At 44.8% G+C, this 27,471-nt stretch overlaps 1 protein-coding gene across 4 annotated transcripts in view; it reads right to left on the bottom strand.

The window, feature by feature from the left end:
- Positions 1 to 27,471, bottom strand: part of SLC25A26 (solute carrier family 25 member 26) — a 123,199-nt gene that overhangs the window by 87,495 nt on the left and 8,233 nt on the right. For 3 of the 4 annotated variants that reach the window (XR_013835280.1, XM_079964039.1, XM_079964038.1), the window contains exons 3-5: positions 22,590 to 22,699; positions 5,050 to 5,154; positions 3,088 to 3,135 (exon numbers count right to left, since the gene is read on the bottom strand). Coding sequence is in view for 3 of the 4 variants with exons in the window: in XM_079964039.1 (XP_079820165.1) it covers positions 3,088 to 3,135; positions 5,050 to 5,154; positions 22,590 to 22,699 (263 nt within the window). In the remaining variant the exon portion in view is untranslated. The remainder of the gene's footprint in view (positions 1 to 3,087; positions 3,136 to 5,049; positions 5,155 to 22,589; positions 22,700 to 27,471) is intronic. The other variant, XM_079964040.1, reaches the window with a different exon arrangement.

Genomic DNA, 27,471 nt, shown 5'->3' on the forward strand with positions numbered 1-27,471 from the left:
AGAACAGTGAAGTATCTAACAGTTCGCAGCATGTCTCCCATTCAGTGCAGAAATCCCAGGGCAACAAGTGTGTGTGTGTGTGTGTGTGTGTGTGTGTATACACAAGTGTGTGCACACAACTGGTTTTGTTCATTACATGCCCAGTAAAAGAGTGCTATTTTGACACACAAAGCTGGAGTTAAATTTAAGAGAAGCTGGTCATTCACGATTTGTTTCAATCTGAAGTGAAGGTGAATCTCATTCAACCATAATTTGTTATTCATTCTATTAAGGTAGATGTTCAAGCTGCGGTGTGCGGGGAGCAATATTTTGACTGAAAGTGGCTCTGAAGGACCTTTTGTGAATTCACACAATGGAAAGGGCCCCAACAAAGTGTTGCCATTTTGAGTACCCAAGAGTTTTTCTCGGCAGGGTCACATACGTAACTGTGCTAAGAGACCCAACCAGAAATTAATTATGAACCTGACACATATCAAAAAATATATAATTTTTTTTGAGAGAGAGAATAGCATCCAGTAGCAGCCATGCATTTTATCTATCAGTTAGTATGCCAAATAATAATAATAATAAATCAGTATTCTTTGGCAGTTGCATTTTATTCATTTATTCAGAACCCCTCAGAGAAATCAAAAAGCCTTGTTGCCCTTTTTCTTTTCTTTTCCTTGCCTGAAACCAGATGAAATCGCAACAAGTAACATGTGCTTAGTGAGGCAGAAAATAAGTACAGGATGAAGATATAGCGGGGGTTACGTTTGAGAAAAGCAGGTGTCACCTCTTCAGACAAATAACTCTCCCCCCCCCCCCCGACACACAGAGGTACGAGAACAAAGAAACCCTCATCACCATTCCTCACCACCTAGAGCTAGACTAAGCGTGGGATTTCTTATTGTTATATGATAGTATTTACACAGGACATGGAGCTCCTGTTGTTTTGTTTGAAACCTGAGGTGGTCTGTACGTGCACAGAAGAAAGCATTTAAAGTAGGGGTAGTCCCTATGAGGCCCTCCCAAATGTTGTTGGACTACAACTCCCATTATCCCCAATGTGACCCATTGGGCTCGGGGAGGGGGGAGGGGGAGGTTGTAGTCCAGCAATTTCTGGTGGGCACCACGCTGCCTACCCTGGCTTTAAAGGAATAAATAAACTTTGGAAGGAAAGCTAGCAAACTGGCGCTTCAGACAACAGTATAAACTATGTGCTGGTTGAAGAATCGGGAGCTTGCTCAAGTTGTTGTTATTCCATTTTATTTTTCATTAATGCAGTATTATGGCCCCATTCTTCAAAAAAAAATGCAGGGAGAAAAAAGAAGGGATAGGGAAGAAACAACTTTTGAGATTAGGGGAAGCGTAGCTCAATTATTAGAGCGTGAAACTCTTAATCCCAGAATCATGGGTTTGAGTCCCACGTTGGACAAAAAGAAGAAGAAGAGTTTGGATTTGATATCTCGCTTTATCACTACCCGAAGGAGTCTCAAAGTGGCTAACAATCTCCTTTCCCTTCTTCCCCCACAACAAACACTCTGTGAGGTGAGTGGGGCTGAGAGACTTCAGAAAATGTGACTGGCCCAAGGTCACCCAGCAGCTGCATGTGGAGGAGGGGAGACGCAAACCCGGTTCACCAGATTACGAGTCCACCGCTCTTAACAACTACACCACACTGGCGCTGCAAGGGGTTGGACTAGATCAGCCTCATAGTCCCTTCCAACTTTATAATTCTATTATACTGGTACTATGCTCCTTCTCTTCTTCCAGATTGCCAACCTGCTGCCTGAATCTTCACGCGGTGCGTAGTTAAATTATGGCGCTCACTCCCACAGAAGCCACCCAGGTGGCTTTCAAAGAGGATTAGACCAATTCAAGGGGCAGAGGGCTACTGATTGCTACTAGCCACAATGGCTAGACTCTGCGCCCATGGCTGGAGGGAAAAAAATAATTCTGAATATCAATAGTTGGAAGCTACAGGAGGATGTTCTTGTGTTTGGGTCCTGCTTGTGGATCTCGCGGACTGGATGAGCCATTGGACTGATCCAGCAGGTTGTTGCTATGTAAGGTTTTAAAATTTGTCCCAGATGCCAAGCCAACTTCTTAGAAGCACGCTGTTCTCGCATGCTCCCACGGGCCTGTGTGTTTTGTTTCTTATTCACCTAGGACGTTACGAAGCATCGCCAGCGAGTGCCTGAGGAAGAGTTCGCCCTGGAACAATGAAGGAGCTTCCAAAGTAACAAGGAGCCCAAATAAAAGGAAAATGCAGTAGATCGTCCTAGAGATTACCATAGTCCCTAACAAAGATGGGAGCCGATGTTTGTATTGTTGTTTTTAATCGTACTAAAGGGGCTCATGGCACAATGGCGAGAGGTGCCATTTGAGGCACAGGAGCCCCTCCGCTGTCCTTTAGTAGCAGCCGCTCTATCAAGCTGCAGAATAGGAGAGTAAAGAAACATGGCCACTGCCTCACCTCTGCTGAGATACCAGCAGCCTTTGGATCTGCCCCAACTTTCACCCTCAGGCAATCTGAGCTGAACCCAGCTGGTCATTATAAGAACGACGGGTGGCCCTCAGTGCCAGTCCTATGCAGAGCAGACCCACTGAATGGAATAGAAATACATGCCCTTGGGTGGCCTGTAGTTCAGACAGTAAGATGATTCATGGAGGAGTAGGCTATCCACGGTAGATGGTTACATTCTCCCTTGGTTGTTGGAAGCGACATTCCTCTGAATACTAATTTCTGGGAATCACAAGTAGGGAGAGTGCCGCTGCACTCAAATGTCCTGCTTGCAAGCTTCCCACAGGCATCTAGCTGGCCACTGTGAGAGTAGGATGCTGGACCAGATGGGCCATGGGCCTGATCCAGCATAGGCTCTCCATTTCAATCTGAACTGATTCTTTCTCCCTATGAGATGGAAGTTTAAAGGAGGCATTGTCCGAGAGGGCCAGGTAAAGGGAAGCACGAGTGAGAACTGCTTACAAAATTTCATCGTTTCCATTTCAGATGTATTACTACCATAACACATCTGGAGAAAAAGAAATAACTGAAGGAAATCCAAAAGACATAGATCATTTTAAAAGGGGAGGGGGGAAACGTGTTACCTCTCTTAATACTGTGCTTTTATAACCTCGGTAGAGTCCCAGAATACCCTGCGAATAAACAAGAGAAAACTTCAGCGATCAGGAATTATGTTAGCAAAGACTGCAATTTACGGATGATTACATGGCAGGTATTACAGCTTTACTAAGCGTAATGCTCAGGCTTCCAGCAAATTGACAATATTGATTATAAACACACTATAGGTTGTCTCCCTAGCTTTACCAACATGGGAGGGCTTTATCCCCACTTTCAAAACTTGCTTAACGGCTACTAAAAAATAATCAGTCGCAGTGGCGCATCAAAAAGATAGTATATTGCATTCTTAAATTAGAAGAATGGGAAGGCATAGAAATATGTCAACACCTTCTTGCCATGCATAGCTGGTATCTAGAGCCATCAGGTATTCCAAATGCACAGGAACAGAGGAAGGGAGTCTTTGAGGCTGATGGACAGCCAAACATTTAATGAATAACCCATAATATTTAACAGATTTGGGTCATACCCACTCTGAAGAGCAATTAATTTTATTTGTTGTTCCAACCATCATGGTCATTTCAACCACCACCAAAAAGAAATACATGTCCTATACACACTATACAGAATGCTATACCACGCTATACCATTAAAAAACCAATTTATGCATAGATATATTAAAACAGAGGCCAACACAAATAAGTTACTATATTACATTGCCGATCAAACTTTGCAGCCCGCCATATTATCTTTGATGAACTTCTTCTCAGTTTCTGGTCTGCAACAGCAAATCCTGCAACATTAAGGTCGCAAACTTATCTGTGCCAGGGAACAAGTATGTGATCTCCACTTGGTCGTCCACATCAGGCATCTTACACAATAATTCCAGACCCACTCTGAAGAAAAAAAGGCTCTCAGAAGAGTGCCAGAATACTTTGTGTGCATTGCACAGATCTGGTCCACTGGTGTTCTTACAACACCAGCTTCCTGTCAGTATGACTTCTTACTTCCATGTCGTTGTCAATCCAGCCTCCTGCAGAACTGGCCGAGGGAGATCCTAGGAACACATCCACACCAAGGTGGATTTGTCAAGACAGAAGACGAGGAGAGCCAAGTCAAGCTGCTTCATTGCTCTGGACACATCACAGGCCTATCCATACTTCTTCACATGACCTGCTTATTTGCTGGTCTTTTGAGGCTTCTTGCTGATCTGTCTGGTCATCCTCCAGTTTCATCCAAAATTCAGTGGATGTACACAAGCTAAATCCTTGCCCATGACAATTCTAAAAACACACACCCAAAAAACTCCTCTTAGAAGACACTCTGGGCCAGGCATCAGCAAACTCGGCCCCCCAGATGTTTTTGGGACTACAACTCCCATCATCCCTGACCACTGGTCCTGTTAGCTAGGGATGATGGGAGTGGTAGTCCCAAAACATCTAGAGGGCCGAGTTTGCCTATGCCTGCTCTGGGCCATTCAATGAAGCTGAATGTTGGAATATTCAGAACTTACAAAACAAGGCACTTCTTCAAAAATTGCGTAGCTAAACTGCAACAATGCAAACCTCCCAATCTGCACACCCCAACCCAGAACAACTACTTTCTCAACTTGCCATTTTACACTTTTGAACGGGGGCTACTTTTAACAAAATGGCAATATGATCCCTGGGGTTTCTGCAGACTCCTTGGTAAGAGACCAACAGGGAGTTTGAATATCTGGTCCAGAAGGACTTTGGGAATCATTAACCTTCTGGAGCATACAGTAACATCTTTCCGTTCTCAAGGAATTAGCACTTATCTCCTTAACTAAAAACTGCTTTTTGGTTTATTTATCCACTGCCACTAATGCATATTTGTCCTTTACAGAGTAGAAAGAGGCCCTGAGGAGCTTACAAAACTCAATTTTGACACATGGGAAACCACAGCATAAGGAGATAGAAGTGGAGGCAGGGGTAAGCACAGGAATAATATATTATTGCTTCAGTTCATACCTCTTCGCATACAGTATTGGTAAGGATCCGTAAGGTACTGGAAGAAGGAGAAACTTGTGCTCTCTGTTTCACAACTTCAGAGGGAACCCGTATTAGACAAGCAACCTGCAAAAGCAACATAAACTTGAGTAAGAAGTTGAGAGAGATCAACCTGCTTCTAGATGCTGTTTTGTTAACCAGAGACCCTTTCTTGTTAAAAAAGGAAAAACAAGGTATGATTTATGTCTTTCCAAACAGCCTCAAGAAGCATTTTGTGTCTTTCTGCCAAGCATTCTATCCATCCATAAAGCCAATATGCTGGATTTGGAGAAAAGGATTAATTGGTTTTGTTTAAAGAGAATGGCAGGCAGGCAGCAAGTATGCACGCTTCTAATATTAGCAAGTACTTGGGAAGCTCTGACAGCTCAACATGGACACACTTCCATTTTCTGAGAACACAGGCAGGCAATGCCATCTAGTGACCGACAGACAGCAACTTTAATCAAACTTATAGCCTCAAAATGTGTGAGGGTATGACAACACCCTCGTCTCAAATATATTCTGTAATGCGGAGTATATCTCACACAGAATTAATCCGTACTGAATTATTCCTCCAGCTGTAAATAAGCCCTTTTACCAACCAAGACAATATTACCAAGGGGCTAAATTTGCCTGCATGTTGCTAAATTTGTTCCTAATATTGTCCCTAAATTTGTTCCTAATATTGCACAATTGCCTGGAAGGCTCCTTCTGCAGGAAAATATATTTACCATGACTCCTATCGTGGGTTAGTATCGCAGGAGGAGTTTCAAAGCTGAAAGTTTTGAGCTGAATCCTCACAAGCAAAACAGCTAGACTCCCTGTTAAACAAATACTATTCCAGGAAAACCTGGAATTAATTTTGTTTAATAAGGTCCTCTCCCTTCAGTCCTGTCCTGCCTTACAAACATGCTGCCCAATCCAACGTATTTTTACTCAGAGGCCTGTAATGGTGCCTATTCCCATGTCCAAAGAACTTTAGGCCCATACAGTGGGCCCATTTTGAATTCTGAGAGAGTGCCAGCGGTGACAGTCACAAAACTGATGCTATAAGGGGAACAGCACAACACAAAATGCCTGCCAAGGGCAGTACAGTTTATAACACAAAATGGTAGACACAGCCAACCCCGAACCACCTCATGCTTACCATGAGGCGTGTCAGCTGTATCTGGCTGATTCTGTTGTAGAGATTACACAATAATGCAATTTTGCGCGCGCACACACACACAATGCATTTGCTGTCTAATAGCATGCAGTACTGGAGGAAAATATACAAGGTGGTCACACCACAATCATTCTCAATCCGCATATATCGCTTAGAAGCTACCTGCACATTTCGCCCCATAGCTTTCTTTCTAGGAGGGCTAGAGACTTGTTTTCTTTTTTTAATGAAAGCTCAGGCTCTGGGGCAGCAGCCCAGAAAGAGCACCACTGAAAGCCTTGGGGGGGGTGTGTGCCATAGCCCCTGTGATGCCAGAGTGGCAACAGAGACTGTAAGACCTAAGGACCATGCTGCGATACTGATCAGTACAGAGCCAGTTACAAGACCAATATCAGGGCTTTTTCTAATAAGGGCTTTCACTAAGAAGGGGAGGGCCAAAGCTCAATGGTACAGCATCTGCCTGGTGTGCAGAAGGCCCCAAATAATCCCCACCATTCCAAGGTAGGGCTCTCTCTTAAACCCCAGAAAGCTGTTGCCAGTCAGGGCTACCCAAACGTGGGTCTCCAGCTGATTTTGGACTACAGTTCCCATCATCCCTAGCTAGTGGGACCAGTGGTCAGGGGTGATGGGAACTGTAGTCCAAAAACAGCTGGAGACTCAAGCTGGGGAAACCCTGTTGTAAGCAATACTGAGCTACATGGAACAATTGTATGACTTGGCATGAGGTAGTTTCTTATGCCAGTAAATATCTTCCAATAGATCAGCCAGACCCGAACAACCCAGATCCAATTGATTCATATCTCTCATACACACACACACATTTTACAGAAGATATCAGATATTCTTTTATACATTTGACATTGACATTGACTTCCCTCCCTCCCTTTCTGCTGTTACATAAGTTATCTCTTCTTTTTTTCTGCATTTCCAACATTAAAAACTAATTATAATTAATCTCTTACACTTAAAATTTCAACATTGCCATCTGCACATGTTTATATCAGTCCTGCTAAAGTTTTAAGCTGTTTACAATAGTTCTTTAAATATTTAATAAATGATCCCCACTCTTGATTAAAAATTCTCTCTTCTTGATTTCTTAATCCTCCAGTAAGTTTCATCATTTCTGCATATTCAAGTAGTTTTTGCTGCCAGTTCTCTTTGTTTGGAGCTGATTCTTCTTTCCACCTTTGGGCAAACACTATGGATTTCCCCCCCCCCCCCCATGACTGAGATGTTTCAGATACATTTGTGTTTTGTTTGTTTGTTTTTTTAAAAAAAACATTTTTCTTATTTTTTTAAGTTTGCACAACAGCATACGTTAGTTCAAGGGCATAGATTGTTTCATCAGCCAAAGGCCTGGTTATAGAGGAATGTTTTTGTCTGGCGCCTAAAGTTATTTAATGAAGTCGCCAGGTAAGCCTCCCTCGGGAAAGCATTCCACGCACAAAAAGTAACCCTAGTGCTGGAACCAAAACTCAACTCTATTTCCTGCTCAAAACTGAACTCATATTCATGTCCCACTAGGAGTAGTTCCCACTTCGCATGGGATCGTTGCAGCATCAAAAGTTTTAGAAACAACACCTAAGTAGCTTACACCAAGTTGGTGACCAACGAGGTGTAGGATCTGATTTCTGAGTCCAAGCTTTTTCAAAGTCACCTGTGAAATGAAATCAATTCATCAAGAGCCAGAGAGAGATGTGCAGATACCCAAATGTCATTCTAAAAAAGGTACAAAGCCGTGTGCGCTCTTCAATCCCAGTGGTCAAAAACACCAAAATGACCCCAATATGACTGAGAAAATAAGAACCGTCAATGTTTTTTTGTAGTTTGGCATAAATATTTATAGAACTTCATGCTTCATAACACACCATGTCCTTATATTTAAGTTGTGGTGTGGTTTTTTTAATGGTATTCCTTAATACTAGAGGGGGGAAAGACTTTAGAAATACTACAGATGAAAAACAATCTAACCTACCAAGGGGATTCAAGGCACCTACTGTGGCTTCCTGACTTCTGTGGCGTTGCAATCTTGGCATGAGAGAGGAAGCTACAAAGTAATGTGCCTCTCTCTATTTTCTCTCAGACACTTGCGGTGCCTTCCATTTTGTTTCATATTATACTTTGATGTCTTTTAGATTTGAATTTGAGCTACAAGGGAATTATTTCACTGCACAGGAACAAAGAGAGAGAGAGCGAAAGAGAAAAAGAGTGCAACACATTGTAGTGGTATGAAAGTTAATGTCATTCCGTTGTCAGGTTGGTTCTATATGGCACTCTTGTGCAGAAAGACAAGGGGGGTTGTTGTTCCATCCTAGACGGAAAGGTGACATTTTCACTTTACATCTGAACTTTGGACTTGCTGCGTTCTTCTTGCAAGCGCTTCTCAGAGACAGCCGACAGAGAGAAGCAGGCTTTGGTTTGCTTCCTCCTCGCAAGTTTGAAGTATGAAAAAGAAAAGGTCTCCTATTTGCTTTCAAGACACAGGGCAAAATGATAAAAAGGGGGCCTAACTCATTCCTCTCCCACTAATCTCGCACGTGAAAACTTCCACAATTAAAAGGGGGTGTGGAAATCGGCCATCTGTATGATACAAATTGTTTTCTTAACCATTATTTGCAAATGGAGGCCATTGATCTCCAGTCACGGAAAAATGAATCCAGTCACCGAAAAGGGTTCTGGGAAGCCATTTTCCGCTAAAGCAAAGACCCTCGCTGTGCTTTTCGCCATGCACAGAACAAATTATTGTTTCTTGCTGCTTTCTGTCAAGCAGCTGTATGCCATTTATAGCTGCTTGGCTCCACCGTAAACGTGTACATCTTGCCCTCGCAGGGCAGAAAAGTGTGCAGGCTTTTTTTAAAAACAGGGATAAAAAGTAATAAAGACTTTTTAGCTGAAGTTCCAAACCTAGTACAACAGCAACAAATGTAGTTTCTCTTTTCTTTCAGCAGAGCAGGCTTGTCCTGTAGCTTGTTCATTTTGCTAATGAGTCAATGGGAGGCTTACGTCATGAGTGACCCTGATTCTCTGCTTCTCTATTCCCCCTGACCCCAGCTCACGCGCTCCCTCTCTCTCTCTCTCTCTCTCTCTCACACACACACACACATATACAGACCTCATTCATATTTAACTTGAAAGCACTCTTCAGCAATTGCATTGGCTTTAAACTAAACCATTTAAACTAAACCAGCATCCTGATTGCCTCATGGGTGAAGTTTATCTCCCAGGAATCTCTGGATCCAAGTCATTTAGCCTAGCATCCTGTCAGACTGGCCAGCCTGAAGCTTCTGGGAAGCCCGCTGCAAAGCTTGAAGTGTACAACTCTCCTCCTCTTTCTTCCCCTTCTGCCTACACCCAGCAATTAGTACAGTGGTACCTCGGGTTATAGATGCTTCGGGTTACAGACACTTCAGATTACAGAAGCTGCTAACCCAGAAATAGTACCTCGGGTTAAGAGTTTTGCTTCAGGATGAGAACAGAAATCGTGCTCTGGCAGCGGCAGCGGGAGGCCCCATTAGCTAAAGTGGTACCTCAGGTTAAGAACAGTTTCAGGTTAAGAACGGACCTCCAAAACGAATTAAGTTCTTAACCTGAGGTACCACTGTACTCAAAAAAACAAGCAGGGCCCTGCAACAAAATAATCATGTGTGTGTGTGTGTGTGAGAGAGAGAGAGAGAGAGAGAGAGACCCGAACCTGCAGCCGAGAGGGTTGGGGAAAAAGAAAATTTGACATCCAACAAGGAGTCCCTGCTCTAACTTGCATCTTGTTTCAAGGGAGCATGAGGTTTCTGCATGAAACTGATTTGCCCTCCTGGAAGGGGGTCTGGGGGCACAATTGAACTAGAACAACTTTTGCTGCAACCTGAAAGGTAACCCCAAGGTTAGATTACTGTAATGCGTTATACGTAGGGCTGCCTCTGAAGACGGTTCGGAAACATCAGCTAGTACAGAATTCAGCAGCCAGAATGAGGCAAGACAGTCTCAGCATATTACACTGATCCTGGTCTGACTGCACTGGCTATCAATTCGTTTCCGAGCCCAATTCAAAGTGCTGGTTTTTACCTATAAAGCCATAAACAGCTCAGGACTGCAATACCTCAAGGACCGGCTCTTTCCATATTAACCTACTAGGACCCTGATAGAGTGGCCCTGAACCAGAGGCAGAAGTGGAGGCTGGAGAGGAGAGGAGGCAGGCTGCTGAAGAAGACAGGGAGTCTCCCCTCCGACGGCGGCCAGGGACTCAGCTACACTGTCACAATAATACGTTTTGAACGTGTTATAAACATGCAATACCAGATTGTGCCAGAGAGCAAAAATGAATTTATATGGATTTTTACATAGGCTCCCCCCCCCCCTTTGTTGTAACGATTTAATTTCTGACTTATTTATAGTGTTTTTAACCTGTGTCTAGATCCACCCCAGCTCACCTCTCCCTGGTCTCCCACAACACGAAGAGGAATGAAGAGGGCAGAGCAAAGAGAGACAAAATGAAGGAGTCTCATGTTGGTGGGGAAGGACCCAGGAGAAGAGAAGACTTAGGGAACAGTGGGAAGGCAGGGACCTTCAGTCCTCGCTACTGCCTCACTGGGGCAAGACCTACTGGGAACAGTTGCTGTGACCACTTGGCCTCTGCTAGTTTGGTTTCTTTGAATGAAGAGTTAACTTCACTGACACTGGGTGTTTTATTGCTGCCTGCCCCTGACTCTAGCTCCCAACACTCACTTGCAGTATTCAGTGTGAACAACATTGCAGAGTTGTCATAAGCCCCCACCCCACTCAACTGCAGCCCGTTCCAACCAGAAACAAGGAGAATGAACTGTATTTGCTTTGTAATTTGCATTAAACCAGTTTGGAGGGTTTTTTAAAAAAAAAAAAAATATTTTTTTAAATCGCATTAAACAGAAACCAAGCTGCTATTACTGTCTCTGAAATCGATCGTTCTATTTCATCACTGCAGCCAACAGCAGCTGATAAGAGTTACGGTCTCTAATTTGATCTAACCACGTAGCTATCGCCACATCTTCCAGCAGTGAAACACTTATCAATTATGAATTCAATGATGAGAAAAGTTTCCCCTTTTTCTTTTGCTGTTCTTGAATCTACTGAACACGCACATATGCATTCCTGGAGGACGTAGAAGTACCAACTCATTTCAAATACTATTTGGAGGAAAGTAACAAGCTAGAAAAGGAAAGCATATTTGCTTTTCGGAGCCGAAACATTTGTTCAGGTGTCAGAAATTGTTAATTAGGACTCATCCTTTTCCTGAAATGGGGATATGCTTTAAATACACAGGATCCAATAAGTGTACCAATACTGCCATCTAGTGCTCAAGACTGCACTGCAATCCGTTTAAAACAGATTACAGAATTCAGTAACATCAGAAGAAAATAACTTTGGTTTGTTTTTAAAAAACAGCCTTCAGTAAATACACACTTCAGCAGTTTGTGGCTCTAATTCAGTTGTGATTTCAAGTCTGAACTTGAAGGATGGGAAGTCCTATTAAAAATTTGTAATCTGGCAGAATATTTGGAATATTTAATGTGATTTGATTGGATTGTTAAAGTGGAAAATTTAATAAAAATGTTTTTTTTAAAAAAAAATAGATCAGTTGTGATTTGCGCTGTAATGATATAAACATTCCTCAATATCACTCGCCTTTCTGCAACATGAGGAAAAGAAACATTGGCCTACTTTACAGGACTGTTGTAAGGATTACGGATATGGGAACTGTTCGAAGCACTTAAAATGTGTGCTATACAAATGCCTGTACAGTATAATCACAGCTTCCAGTGAAGGCAAGTAAAGATTTAGGAATTCATCTGGTGGTGCAGGGGGGCAAGGAGGATATGTATCGCATGTACAAACAGCGAACTCCTTATCTATTTTATTTTATTTTTAAGACATTTATATGCAGCCTAACTACCCACAGAAAAGGGAACAGAATTTCATCATGAAGCAAAACACTTTCTTAAAATGCCTGCTGGAATAAGAAAGTTTTGGTCGTGTGCCTGAAGTTCAGCAAGGAGGGTGCCTGTCTAACCTCAGGTGGGAGGGAGTTCCACAGGCTTCGGCCAGCTACACTAAATGCACAACATCTAGTAGCCGTGAGCCTGAGCCACAGGGGACTACCGCCAGCAACTCTCCCAAGTATCTCAGTGATAAAGCTCATATGTAAGAGATCGGGTGGCCCTTGCAGTATCCTGGGCCCACGTTGTTAAAGGCCTCGGAAATTAATGCAAGGACTTTGAACCTGGCCTGGAAACATGGGTGGGCAGTCAGTGCAAGCTTTTAAGCGCTGTGTTAGCAGCAGGCTGTCCAGCTGCGGCGTTCTGTACCAGCTGAAACTTCCAGAGTTTCAAGGCGGAAGCGCAGCCTTTCTATGAGTACGGATCCTTATGTAGCTGAAATGGTCAAGGGAACACACAGATATCAGGAGGCAGGATTTAGAATCCAAAACCACCAGCACAAGAAGCTCAGTGGGGACTGAGCCTGCCCTGTGGTGACAGGACGTTGACGGGGGGGGGGGACCAAGAGGGGGTGGAAAGGAGCATCCTGAAATGTGCAAGGCTGCAGCTATGAGCAGAAGCATCCCACCCTGCAATATTCTGCCCCAGGTTCCAACAACATGTTTTAAAGTTTTCTTTGATGTTTTAATGTGTTGCAAACTGCCTTGAGATTTTTTTCCTTTAAAATATAAAGTGGTATTATTATTATTATTATTATTATTATTATTATTATTATTATTATTATTATTTCAGTGTAAAAAAAGTGCCTAGACATTCCATTGTGGCATCCGTAACCAAGGTTTAAGGTGCCATTTGGCAATTAGCTTATATATCTTATATATCTGAGTTTCTAACCCTGGCCATAGCTGTCAACTTTCAGATTTGAAAATAAGGGATCAGCAGCCTCACCTGTCCCGGGGACAGTCTACGGGATATCTAACAATCCGGGATAGCAGCGGGAAGCAGCAGGAAACGGCGCTGAAATAAGGGAATTTCCCGCAAAAAAAGGGAAGGTTGACAGCTATGACCCTGGCTAGCACACTAGCAGGTGAGGCAGCTAAAGTCTCATTACAGGCAATTAACTCTTGTCTGCCATTTTTCCTATGCCAGCTGTCTCTCCCGTAGCCTTTAGCGTATTCGTTCCGCAGGGATAGTATGATAATAGGAAGAGCTGCTATAAGTCTCATGCACAGGATAAAATTAAATATACACATTCTCTCCATCTTTCTCCCCTCTTTTGCGCCTTGCCCCAAAGCCACACAAGCAACCTCTGGCCCAGCGAAGCACCAAGCCTTAGCGTATCCTGTTACCAGTTGCCATCCTAGTGGCTAGAGTGGAAGTTGCTGAAAACACTGACCTGGTGACACAGTCTTGTTCAGCGAAGGCAAAGTCAATGCTCTGTAAGAACAGAAGCTGAAAGCTACAGGGATGCTTAGCGAAAGGGGAGTCATGCACCAAGAGGGACGAAAGGCGGAAGCAAAGAGAGCGCAGGTGAAAACGGTGTGATTCTGAGCTCCCATTGTTCTTCCAAACCATCCACAGTGCTACAAAGGGCACACCCAGGGGAACAAAAATAGCTGAAGCCGAATAAAACCAGGAAGAGGCGGGGGAGCGCCGATCAACATTTGGATAATAGGTCACTTGGTGAACACAGCATGCGAGAAAGAGGTAGCAGGCCAAATTGCAAAGTTACCTGTATTTTTCATTTTATAAGACGCACCAGACCACAAGACGCACCTAGTTTTTGGAGGAGGAAAACAAGAAAAAAAATATTCTGAATCTCAGAAGCCAGAACAGCAAGAGGGATCGCTGTGCAGTGAAAGCAGCAATCCCTCTTGCTGTTCGGGCTTCCAGGATAGCTGCGCAGCCTGCATTCGCTCCATAAGACGCACACACATTTCCCCTTACTTTTTAGGAGGGATAAAGTGAGTCTTATAGAGCAAAAAATACGGTAAATTTTTGTGACAGGAAGACCATTCCGAGTTTGCTTATGGATAACAAGTTTGGTTCCCTGCCCCGCACTCTGCCCGTTAACATCTTCGACCCTGATGTCAAAACATTTGCATTGGTCTGGGATGCCTAGACTAACAAATGGAGAAGAATGAGGCTGGACCACAGGGTGAAAATGATGTATTAGAATCACACACACACAATTGCTTGCAAGAGAAAAACTGCTAGCCTACTGTACTGTTTTCCTGCTTGCAAGAGTAACACCCCCAAACCTGTTTTCAAAAGCGATAGAAAACCCATTCTAGCCCTTCATTCAGCTGCAGGCGCAGGCCTGGCTTCAGACTGCGGCAACCAGGTGGAGTGCAATTGCCATCGCAGTCCCAGCCCTTGCTGTGCTTTTGCTGCATACAGTCAGGAAAGAAAGAAAGAGCAGGTACAGACAGGGATGTCATTTTCAAGCGCAGATATGCATCTCCCAGAAGAGGCTTTGTCCAAAAAAGCGGCCTACAGATAAACGAGCTAACTTAATAAATTCAGCTCAACCTAGAGGCACCTCAGCAAATAAGGACCCTCTCCCACCCCCACCCCTCCCTCTCTCTCTCTCTCTCTCGCGCGCGCGCGCACACACACACACACACATATATATATATATATATATATATACACACACATACACACTATAATATAAAGTTACCAATTTTGCCAGGGGCTAGAGGAGGCAGGAAATCTAATCCTTTCACTCTTATTAAAAACTTTAACACATGCAACGGCAGAAAACTCCAAGAACCTTTCAAAGTAAGTATGCCTCAAAAGCACCTTTTTTCCTCCTTCAAACTCCAGAATTTTTATCATTTTAACTTGTTTTATGTGAACTTGTTATCACAGGCTGATATCATCCATCACTCCTTTTTTATCTCATCGGCTCATCACCTAATCAGAGGCAGGCAGGTTGGGATGTGATCAGAAAGAATGATTCAAAAGACCATCCGCATTACAGCCGCCGCCTCATGACAGAGACAAAGATATATCTGCGCTCCTGTCACAGCGTGAGCCCACACCCTCGGCCTCCGAGGGAGGCAGCAGACACAGCCTGCAGACACATGGCTGACAGCGTCACCAAAGGTCTAATTCTTTCGCTTCTGACATCCTAAAAAAAATATGACCTAGCTTCCCTTTCATATTCTTCCGCAGCTCCTGCGGCAGAATCAGAAGTATGCAGGAATAAAACGTTCTGAAGTTATCCGCAGGGGAAAGAGATGAGGAAAAGATGGGCTGGACAGATTGCCGAGCTCGGACCAAGAAACTCTCCAGCCAAACTTAAAGCTTAGCCACTCAGCTTCACGTGCCGACTGCTTCTAAGCTCTGCTTCTTTTAAGATGGCGGGCAGTAATAACACGGCTTGAAGCAATTCGGATAGGGATTGCAAAACGCTTCTGCGCTTTAGAAAAAACTAACGCTGATTATTTGGATCACAGGTATCAAGGATTTTCCCTCAAGGAAAGACACTGCTGGGATGTTTTTTCCACACAAGACATAACCAGCTGTGTTCTTAGATAAATAAGGTATACCATTCATTGTATTAAATCATAAATTTCAACGGAAGTAACTCATAAAGTTCACCAAACGAACAAAGCAGAAGACCCAGTGGATCGGATCATTCTCTAATCAGTTCATGCATAAGGTCCATCCTTGTAATTCCACCTGTCTGTTCATAAGGCCCAAACAATCCACATGAAAGGTTGTTACAGTTCCACAGAATCCCTTCACAGAGTCTAAGACAAGGATTTCCAGAATATTGGCCTTGTTTCGCCGTCCTGGGCTTCATCAGTAGTTAAAGCTCATATGTGATATTACAGGACAGTGGATCTTATGAAGGACCGCAGCTACTACTATGCCCAGACCATGTTCATTCATATTTTCTTTTCATGGAAGTTATCATTAAGAGCTCCAACTAAACGATCTATTTATTTACCCAGAATCAGGTGATTGCCCCTAGTTCTTTTTTTTATGATACCTTGCATGTGCTGTTGATCTAGCGACAATACTGCCGTGTTTTTGTACAGATGGCATTCATATACAGTTGTGAATTCCTGCTCCCCCCCTCCCTCAGTAACGTAGAAAAGAGTGAATGTGCCATAGGACACACTTGCAAGTAGTAATTGTGGGAATGGTTGCTTACTGCATGCTACTTCCATTGAAATTTATGATTTGATACAATGAATAGTATACCTTCTTTATCTAAGAACACAGCCGGTTACGTCTTGTGTGTTTATTGAGTATGCTTTACGTGACCATAGGGTTGGTTTGTTTGTTATTGTTTTGTTGGGATGTTTTTTCCAGGCAGTGAGGAGAGAGGAAACTGGGGGTGTACGTGATTGCTGCCACTTGGCCTTCCCTGTTACCCAGAAACCCACTTCTCCTGGCATCACCTCCACCAAAACTCTTGTGAAGGAGGAGACTGGGCTTCATCAGAGTTGACTACCCAATAGCCTTATAAAATATGTTGGGGCACGCTGGCTTTGTGGAGGACCCTTTGATACAGAGTGAGAGTGTGTCTCTGGAGTGACAAGAGCGTTTTCCAATCAACCTCTTAACGAGTGGGCAAGCCCACAGGGGAACAGCCCTTTAGGGAAGTTTTTAATATTTAATGCTGTACTGTTTTTAACATTTGATTGGGAGCTGCCCAGAGTGGCTGGGGAAACTCAGCCAGATGGGCGGGATATAAATAATACATTTATTATTATTATTATTATTATTATTATTATTATTATTTAGATGAGGGCCAAGCTGAGCTGTTCATGGCTGCACACTTGGATAACTCAGGTAATCTTGACGGACAGGTCATTGTGCATGTTGCTGTTGCCAGCTTTCAGGCAAATATTGCATTTTTTTTATTGGGGAAGCCTAAACTGCATGACATCAGAACCATTTTAATCCATGGAGGCCCAAGTGGCGCAGGTAACCTTATGCTTGGACTACCGCAATGTGCTCTGTGTGGGGCTTCCCTTGTGACTGGTTCACGAAGACAGTACCATCCTGTTCACCAGTCCACAAAAAAGTATGCATTTATTTTTTAAAAAATATTTATAAACAACAAGGGTTTGCCAACAGGTCGGAGATCCAAGTACCATGGTACCTCAGGTTACATACACTTCAGGTTACATACGCTTCAGGTTACATACGCTTCAGGTTACATACGCTTCAGGTTACAGACTCTGCTAACCCAGAAATAGTGCTTCAGGTTAACAACTTTGCTTCAAGATGAGAACAGAACTCGTGCTCTGGCAGCGCGGCGGCAGCAGGAGGCCCCATTAGCTAAAGTGGTGCTTCAGGTTAAGAACAGTTTCAGGTTAAGTACGGACCTCCGTAACGAATTAAGTACTTAACCTGAGGTACCACTGTACTGGAGCAGCCAGGATGGGGTGGGGGAGTATGCACCCCAGGAAAGAAACACATGATAGTGTAAAAAGGTAGGCATTGGAGAGATTCCTTGGCTGGCTGGTTATGTATCTGACAGATTCTAATTTGCTGGTTTCAGCCTTTAATTGTGTGATTAATCTGCTGGCGGCATCTGCAGCTCTCTGCCTCTATTCATCTTTATTTACAGTTAATTTCCAGCTGCAGCCTGAATTTGAGCTTCCTTCCAATATAACTGCCCTTCTTCTCTGTATTCTCCACCAGGTCCTAATGGCAGGAAAACACATTTTCTCTGCAGCCCCCCCCCCTTTTTTTTGCCAAATGTGATCCTGTTTAGGAGCCCTGGCATACATCCAGCATTTGCATGACACAAAGAGTCTCGAGTAGTTTATGAATATTTCAGAAGCTAGCATGATTCATTCAAGAGACAACTCCTGCAGAGGCCTAGGTTCTGCAACTTGCAGAACATCACGATTTTGCAGCCAAGTGCTTCAATGACTTTACGACATGGCAGCTTAATCCCTGTACACAGAACGCATTCACGGAGCATGTGTTCACATGCAATTCACTCAAGGTACAGTGCCCACTTTGGAGATTGTTTGCAAATACAGGAGATCCAGCCAAGATACGCAGTCTGGCCATATTGCTCAAACTTTACAGAGCAGGGGTGCTTCCAACCTGCTCACACTTTGGAGATCCGATTCAGATCAGATGCCTGTCCCTATACGACAGAGAGAGCAGATTGCAATGTGGAAAGCTAGCATGAAATGGAGCAGTCTTGCCTATAACTCTTTGCACTGACACAACAGCTTTCCATATGTCAGAAATGTTTGTGATGGTGAACATTTAAACACAAAAAATGCTCTGTCAGCATTCTGAAGTTGTAAAGACCCCTGGATGGTTAAGTCCAGTCAAAGGCGACTATGGGGTGTGGCGCTCATCTCGCTTCAGGCCGAGGGAGCCGGCATTTGTCCACAGACAGCGTTCTGGGTCATGTGGCCAGCATGACTAAACTGTTTCTGCCGCAAAGGGGAACCGTGGTGAGTGCCAGAGCGCACGGAAACGCTGTTTACCTTCCTGCCACAGTGGTACCTATTTATCTGCTTGTGCAGGCACACTTTCGAACTGCTAGGTTGGCAGGAGCAGGGACAAAACAATGGGAGCTCACTCTGCTACATGGATTCGAACTGCCAGCCTTCTGATCAGCAAGCCCAAGAGGCTCAGTGGTTTGGACCACAGCGCCACCCGCTCCCTCCTGTGAAGTTGTACCCTTCCAGAAAGATTGGTGCCATTGTTATAAGAATTCTTAGGTCTCAAATATAGAATAAATGTTCATAAGTGCACAAGATGAACACACATACATAAGTGTATAAACCATATGTCTGAAATAGTACAGGAGAGCAATTCTGAAGCCATCTTGATTCTTAATAACATCAAGATGGACACTGGGGTCGAGCACCGAGGGCCTTCTGGTGGTTCCCTCACTGTGAGAAGCCAAGTTACAGGGAACCAGGCAGAGGGCCTTCTCGGTAGTGGCACCCACTCTGTGGAACACCCTCCCACCAGATGTCAAAGGAAAAAACAACTACCAGACTTTTAGGAGACATCTGAAGGCAGCCCTGCTTAGGGAAGCTTTTAATATCTGAAGAACTATTGTATTTTAATGTTTTGTTGGAGGCCGCCCTATATTATAATTATTATCATGCCCCTAATCACCTTTCCAACAAAGGTCCGTATAGTTAAAGCTATGGTTTTCCCAGCAGTGATGTATGGAAGTGAAGGCTGATCGCCGAAGAAGTGATGCTTTTGAATTATGGTGCTGGAGGAGACTCTTGAGAGTCCCATGGACTGCAAGAAGATCAAACCTCTCCATTCTGAAGGAAATCAGCCCTGAGTGCTCACTGGAAGGACAGATCCTGAAGCTGAGGCTCCAATACTTTGGCCACCTCATGAGAAGAGAAGACTCCCTGGAAAAGACCCTGATGTTGGGAAGGATTGAGGGCACAAGGAGAAGGGGACGACAGAGGACGAGATGGTTGGATAGTGTTGTCGAAGCTACCAGCATGAGTTTGACCAAACTGTGGGAGGCAGTGGAAGACAGGAGTGCCTGGCATGCTCTGGTCCATGGGGTCACGAAGAGTCGGACACGACTAAACAACAACAACAATATTTCCCTAACCCTCTCCAAAAAATCCCTGCATTACAGGGGGTTAGGCTAGAATGTCCCTTCCAACTCTACAATTCTATGATTCTATTACTCCAGTTAGACTCTACCGCTTGTGTCATTTTGCATGCAACCCACTAGTTCTCCATTCTTTTGTCAGTACCCTCAAGAAATACACTTAGAATCAGGAGCCAAAAGCTGGTGCCCTGCATAGATCTGGAGTTGCCTCTCAGTGCATCTACCTAGCCAGCACAGGTCCACGCTCTGCACTTGTAAAGCAGAAGAGCATGAAAACAAGAGGGCTGAGTCCAGCCGGTGGTAACCAATAGGATCCAAGAGCGTTGCTTCCCTACTCACATGAAATCCCATGGCTCTGAAGCGCCTCCAGCTTCAAAGCTGGGGAGATAACGGAGGTAGCGGCAATGACCAATTCTGCAGAGGCGGCTCTCCTGCAGGGGCACGCCCCTGTTTGCCACAGGATAGAAAATCATTTCCCCCAAAGGGGCCTAGGAATCCAGAAGAAATGGCAGACACAATAATCTCCTAATCAGCACTACATTCTAGAGAAGGGCAGCAATTTGGCAATAGCCCAGCTGGCCAGAAAATGCTAAGAGAGGTGTCTTCGCGATTCTGGCACACAACAGCCCTGTTTAGGGAAGTTTTTAATGTTTAATGCTGTATTGTGTTTTTCATATTCGATTGGGAGCCGCCCAGAGTGGCTGGGGAAACCCAGCCAGATGGGAGGGGTATAAATAAGTAAATAAATTATTATTATTATTATTATTATTATTATTATTATTATTATTACTTGTGCTTTTGGCTCATTCCTTGCAGAGCGACATTAGAAGCCGCTGGTTGCAACCAAGCAATTAAGACGTTTGGAGGGATCTCGAAATAATAGCCTTTCCCAGTGGTTACGGCTTGATTAAAAACCTAATGACTAATCAATAAAACTATAATTACAACTTTCACCATTTTGCGTGCAATTTGGGACACGCCAAAAGGGGGGAGGGATCAATCAAGTAAGAATCAATAGGGAGTGGGGAGGAGGGGAATGGTTCTCCCCCTCATTTGCCTCACCTCTGAGGAAACTGAACCAAACTCCAAATTCAAGTATTTTGCAGCCTGGCTTCTTATCAAAAAGAAGAAGAAAGAAGGAAAGACGTGTTAAAACCGCCACATACAAACATACGCATTTTAGAAGGCTTCTGCACAGTGCTGCATTAACAGGGAGACTGTTGCCCTGAAACGTAACTGATGTTCTAAGGGAGGTCTCTATAGAATATGCTTCCCTTAACAAGTAATGGGACCCTGAAGCCTCAAATAGCACAGTACAGTGGTACCTCGGGTTAAGAACTTAATTCATTCTGGAGGTCCATTCTTAACCTGAAACTGTTCTTAACCTGAAGCACCACTTTAGCTAATGGGGCCTCCCACTGCGCCGCCGGCACCGCACAATTTCTGTTCTCATCCTGAAGCAAACTTCTTAACCTGAGGTACTATTTCTGGGTTAGCGGAGTCTGTAACCTGAAGCGCCTGTAACCTGAAGTGTATGTAACCTGAGGTACCACTGTAGCTGCAAACTCTATCCCCGCCCCGCCCCGCCCCGCTAGAAAGAACATGGTGCATCTGAGACGCTGCAACTCTTTCTGAAGGGCTCAGTGGAAAGCAACAGATGCATAGCTGCAATGTTTCACTGGAGGGGAGGCCACAAGTGTCTCCTGCGTCTACCGCCAGAGGCTGTGAAGGACAGCAGCAGCAGCATGAGAAAGTCCTGGCCCAGGAGGACTTCGACGCAAACCAATTGCTAAAACTTTCAGGCCAGCAGAGAACCAGGGCAAAACGTATCACACTTTTCTGTGTACAGTGGGACCTCGAGTTAAGAACTTAATTTGTTCTGGAGGTCTGTTCTTAACCTGAAACTGTTCTTAACCTGAGACACCACTTTAACTAATGGGGCCTCCCGCTGCTGCCGCGCCGCCAGAGCACGATTTCTATTCTCATCTTGAAGCAAAGTTCTTAACCCGAGGTACTATTTCTGGGTTAGTGGAGTCTGTAACCTGAAACGTCTGTAACCCAAGGTACCACTGTATAAGTCACCCCCATGTATAAGACTATTTGGGGGGACTCAAGTTTAAGAAAATGGGGGGAGATGGCACAGAGTTGTTCAGCTTTTTTTGCGGAGGGTTCCACAAAGTTGTTCAGCTTTTCTTAGGGCGAGTTGACGAAAATCACTCACTCGCACACATTGCAAAATCTGCCTCTCGTCTGTCCCCTCACCAGCAGAAGCTGCCAATCGCCTGCCCAATCGTCAGCCTATCAACACCACCCATTGACGTAGCAACCAGTAACACGCACAATAGCTGCTAACAGCCGTGGCAGCAACCAATCAAACGTCCACCTATGCACTACCCATGTATAAGACGACCACCATTTTTTTAGCATGATTTTTAAAGAAAAAAACCTAGTCTTATTCACAGAAAAGTACGGTACGTAGAATTCCCCCCCCCCCCCAGAATAGTAACTCTTGTGCATTTTATTGCATTTTAAATATATTTTAAAGCTGCCTCAAGATTTTCAGTTAACTGGCAAGATATAAACACTCCAGATACTGAACCTGCCCTGCTTTAGACCTCGTGATACATCTTGTCCCTCTGGATATAGATCAATGCTACCAATGGGTTCGTTATCCTTCCAAAGCCTACATTAGGCAGCCGATGGTGGCAGAAATCCCTTGTAAAATGACCCCCCCCCATTCAGGCGTGCATCTGCCGACTCTCCCCCATCCCCCTCTTGTGAAAAACAGATTCAAACTTCTACTTACTACTTCTCCCAAGGAAGCGGCCAGCATGTGCGTGAGAGGAGATAAATATGGAGAGGCATCTTTGCGGAGCGTGGCTTTTGTAAACTCGTAGGTGGCAAAAAAGGCAGCAGCTGAAACAGAAGACAGAGTGTCCGTTAAGCTACTCAGGGGTCCCCCCTCCAATAGCACATGCAACTGTGGGTGCTACGTCGACTACACTTCAAGTGCTATAAGGTGAAGATCTCCAAGCATCTTGCCAAAGGCAAGTGTCCAGACAAAATCCCTGCCCCACCGCACATCATTCAGAATGAAAATCTCCAGAAGCAGGAAGAAGGCAGTGGCCTTTTCTAGCAGTGCTAGAAAAAAACCTACAGTGGTACCTTGGTTCTCAAACGCCTTGGTACTCAAACAACTTGGAACCCAAATACTGCAAACTCAATGAAGTTTTAAAAGAAAGGTGGGGAATTACACTGCAGACTGTACATGAACGAGCAATTCAACATTCAAGTCAGACTTCCAGGTGTTCAGAAACACCAACTCTAGTCACCTTTTATTGTAAATATTCCCTTTTACTTAAAAGGTAAAGTCAAAGGGACCCCTGACCATTAGGTCCAGTTGTGACTGACTCTGGGGTTGTGGCGCTCATCTCACTTTACTGGCCAAGGAAGCCTGCGTACAGCATGACTAAGCCGCATCTGGCGAACCAGAGCAGCACACAGAAATGCCGTTTACCTTTCCGCCGGAGTGGTACCTATTTATCTACTTGCACTTTGACATGCTTTCGAACTGCTAGGTTGGCAGGAGCAGGGACCAAGCAATGGGAGCTCACTCCGACGCGGGGATTCGAACCGCCGACCATCTTACCGGCAAGCCCAAGAGGCTCGGTGGTTTAACCCACAGTGCCACCCACGTCCCACCTCCCTTTTCCTTAAAAACCCACAAATCCAAAATACCAAAATGGTGGCATAAAAGTAAAGTTAGAGGTTGAAACCACAGCAGTAGCATATTTACTTGAGTCTAATGCAACATGAGTCTCACCAAACAACATGAGTCTGACCAAACTGCGGGAGGCAGTGGAAGACAGGAGTGCCTGGTGTGCTCTGGTCCATGGGGTCATGAAGAGTCGGACACGACTAAACGACTAAACAAACAAACAATGCAACATCAAATCCAATGTGCACCTTAATTTTCACAACGTAATTTGGCCAGAAAAGGTGCACATTAGATTCAAGTGAATACAGTACTATGCATGGAAAAGGGTCTAAAAATTTGCCTTCTGTCCAGTCAAAGGCCATATAAATTATCTAACTCTTACTGCATCCCAATAAACAGAAAGCAATTCAGAATGTAACACTGTAATCCATTTACACAACAACCTGTGCGTAAGTCCGACTGAGCTCAACTGAATTGAACTTCTGAGTCGATGTGCACAGGATTGTGCTGTAAAAATGCAAACGGTACAGAACAAAAGGAGTGAACTTTGCCAAGAGGAAGAGTTTTTAATTGTGTGACAGGGCTCCTCCATCTGTCGCCCTCTGTTGCTAATCAAAAGATGCTTATCATCTCCAAAAGGAGATAAGAGCAGAGACGATGGAGAAGAGAAAATTTTCATATCATCTTATGAAGGGCTGGGAAGGTTTGAAGGTGCCCGAGGATGCTTCCGTAAACTTTCAATAACATCCACCAGCAGAAGTCAAGCTGAAAGTGCTCAGAAAGAGTAAGGGTATTGCTTGACCCTGCTGCTTTAAGTTCATTCAACAGTTATAGCAAGCGTATTCAAATGTAACACCAAGCCATGTTCTAGTGATATGAGCTGGGAAAGCAGCAACAGCAAATTTGTAACTGCAGTGTGGACTCCCAGCATTTGAACACAGCAAAATTATGGTTTTAAAAAGCAAAACCACAGAGTAGACAATACTGGGCTAAATGTGAAACAGAGGGAATTCAACGAAGCAACAGAGGAGACTACTCTGTCAGTGTGGGCAGAAGGGCTAGCACTGACGAAGCAAACTCTCCTCTGCCTGCGCTGTTCTGGTTGTTCTCCAAACCCAGGCGGGGCATTCAGGGGAGGAGAACCAGTTACCGTATTTTTCACTCAGTAAGACGCACCAGACCACAAGACGCACCTAGTTTTTGGAGGAGGAAAACAAGAAAAAAAATATTCTGAATCTCAGAAGCCAGAACAGCAAGAGGGATTGCTGCGCAGCGAAAGCAGCAATCCCTCTTGCTGTTCTGGCTTCTGGGATAGCTGCACAGCCTGCATTCGCTCCATAACACACACACACATTTCCCCTTACTTTTTAGGAGGGAAAAAGTGAGTCTTATAGAGCAAAAAATACAGTAGTTGAATCCGGCCCATAGCAGTTAAGGGACTGAGCTACAATGAGGGTGTGCCCGGTCTGAATCTCCACTAGGCCATGAACTTACAAGGCAGTCTTAAGAATCCACTCTTTAAGCCTCAGTCCCCATCTACACCCTCACCTGCAATATGGAGACAATTATACTGACTTGCCTCTGGGTTGCTGCAAGGATTACAGCCATTTCATCACTTGTAAACATGTTACCTATTACACTGGTCAACAATAAATTTGTTGTCTGTGTTTTTTCAGTTCATTTAGGACGAATCTGATGCACTGAATCAAAAAATCACATTGGTTTTGCTCAGTCAGGTCACGTTTTTGAGCTATGGCCACATGTCACTTTTTTACGTTTTTGTTCGCATGTACGCTTGTGTGGAGCATTTTAGAAGAAGTTGGTGGGGGTAAAATGCCATGCCGAATAATTGTTTTGATTGGAAATGATTATTTTAATGACAAGAAGTATTCAGGTCTGATAGTTCTGGGTGATTATGTCAAAAAGGGATCAGTTTGAAGTCATAAAACCTCGAAATCTTCCATAAATTGGTGCGCTGTTGATGTGACTGGGATCAACAGAAAGAACCAGAGCAGCCTCAAGTATCCTGATCTTCAATCAGCACGTCGTCCTGTAGCTCATTGTGATGAAATTCCAGTGCGTATCTTCGGAGAACTTCCTGACATTAGTGACGAAGATGCCTCCAGTGTTGAAGGACACGAAGAAGAAGAAGTGGTTCTTGAAGATGATGCTCCACATCCATTTTCCCAAAAGGAGTTGAATGATCTAGTTCGCAACCTCAGCTTGTCAAAGGACTCTGCCGAACTGTTGGCATCCAGATTGAAGGAAAAAAACCTCCTCTCTGACAGTGCTCGCATCAGCTTCTTCCGCAACAGGCATCAAGAGTACCTCCGTTTTTTCTCAGAAGAGAAAGATTTGGTGTACTGTGCAGATATTGCGCAGCTTCTGCTCCAGCTTGGAGTGCCACAGTATGAACCCAAAGATTGGAGACTGTTCATTGACAGCAGCAAGCGATCACTGAAATGTGTTCTGCTACACAACGGCAACCAGTTTGCCTTTATACCCCTGGCTCACTCGAGTACACTGAAGGAGAACTATGAAGCGGTGAAGTATGTGCTGGAGAAAATTGGTTATGATCAGCATAAGTGGTTTATTTGTGTTGACCTGAAGATGGTGAACTTTTTGTTGGGACAACAGTCTGGCTTCACCAAGTACCCATGTTTTCTGTGCATGTGGGATAGGAGGGACCGTGCTCAGCATTACACAAAGAAGGACTGGCCTGTGCGGGAGGAATTGGTGCCGTGCAAAGAAAGGAAGGTCATCAACGACCTTCTGGTGGACAGAGACAGAATACTCTTCCCACTGCTGCACATCAAGCTCGGCTTAATCAAGCAGTTCACCAAGGCTCTGGACAAGGTTGGTGACTGCTTCACTTACTTGTGCCAGGTTTTTCCAGGATTGACCATGGAGAAGTTGAAAGCTGGCATCTTTGACGGTCCTCAGATCCGTCAGCTCATCAGAGATCCAGAGTTCGGAAACTCAATGAACGAAGTGGAACTGGAAGCGTGGAAGGCATTTGTTCTGGTAGTGAAGAACTTTCTTGGCAACAATAAGGCCAGAAACTACGTAGAACTTGTCGACAACATGCTGACTGCTTTCAGAAACCTGGGCTGCAACATGAGCGTCAAGATGCACTACCTATTTTCACATATGGACTGGTTTCCTGAGAACCTGGGTTCAATGAGTGATGAGCAGGGGGAGAGATTCCATCAGGACATGAAAGAGATGGAGACCAGGTATCAGAGTTGCTGGGACGCAGTCATGATGGCTGACTACTGCTGGACTCTGAAGAGAGACCTCCCTGCCGCTGAGCATTCCAGGAGTTCCAAGAAATGGAAGTTCAAGCCCTGAAGTTTGAAAAATGGTGAAGCAACATGCAATTTACGTGTACTTACCTTTATCAATGCCCACCATTCAGTTAACAGTAAACCTGACCTGATGGAGAGAAATGGATGCCATTTCCTGATTCAGCAGTGCAAAAATACCGTATTTTTCACACCATAGGACGCACTTTTCCCCCTCCACAAATGAAGGGGGAAATGTGTGTGCGTCCTATGGTGCGAATGCAGGCTTTCGCTGAAGCCTGGAGAGCGAGAGGGGTCGGTGCGCACCGACCCCTCTCGCTCTCCAGGCTTCAGGAGAGCCCCACCGCCAGCCCACAAGCTTGGGGGACAGCGGGGAGGCGGAACGCCGCCATCCCGCTGTCCCCCAACTTGGTTAGAAGGCTGACGGGGGGAGAAGCCAGCTCCTCCCTGTCGCCAGCCCCGCAAACTCGGGGGACAGGGGAGAGGCGCAGCGCGCCCTTCCCGCTGTCCCCCGACATGGCTAAAAGGCTGGCGGGGGGGGGGGAGAAGCCGGCTCTTCCCCGTCGCCAGCCCCGCAAACTCGGGGGACAGGGGAGAGGCGCAGCGCGCCCTTCCCGCTGTCCCCCGACTTGGCTAGAAGGCTGGCGGGGGGGAGAAGCCTGCTC

Source organism: Podarcis cretensis (assembly GCF_951804945.1).
Source record: "Podarcis cretensis genome assembly, chromosome: 2".
Taxonomy (NCBI): domain Eukaryota; kingdom Metazoa; phylum Chordata; class Lepidosauria; order Squamata; family Lacertidae; genus Podarcis; species Podarcis cretensis.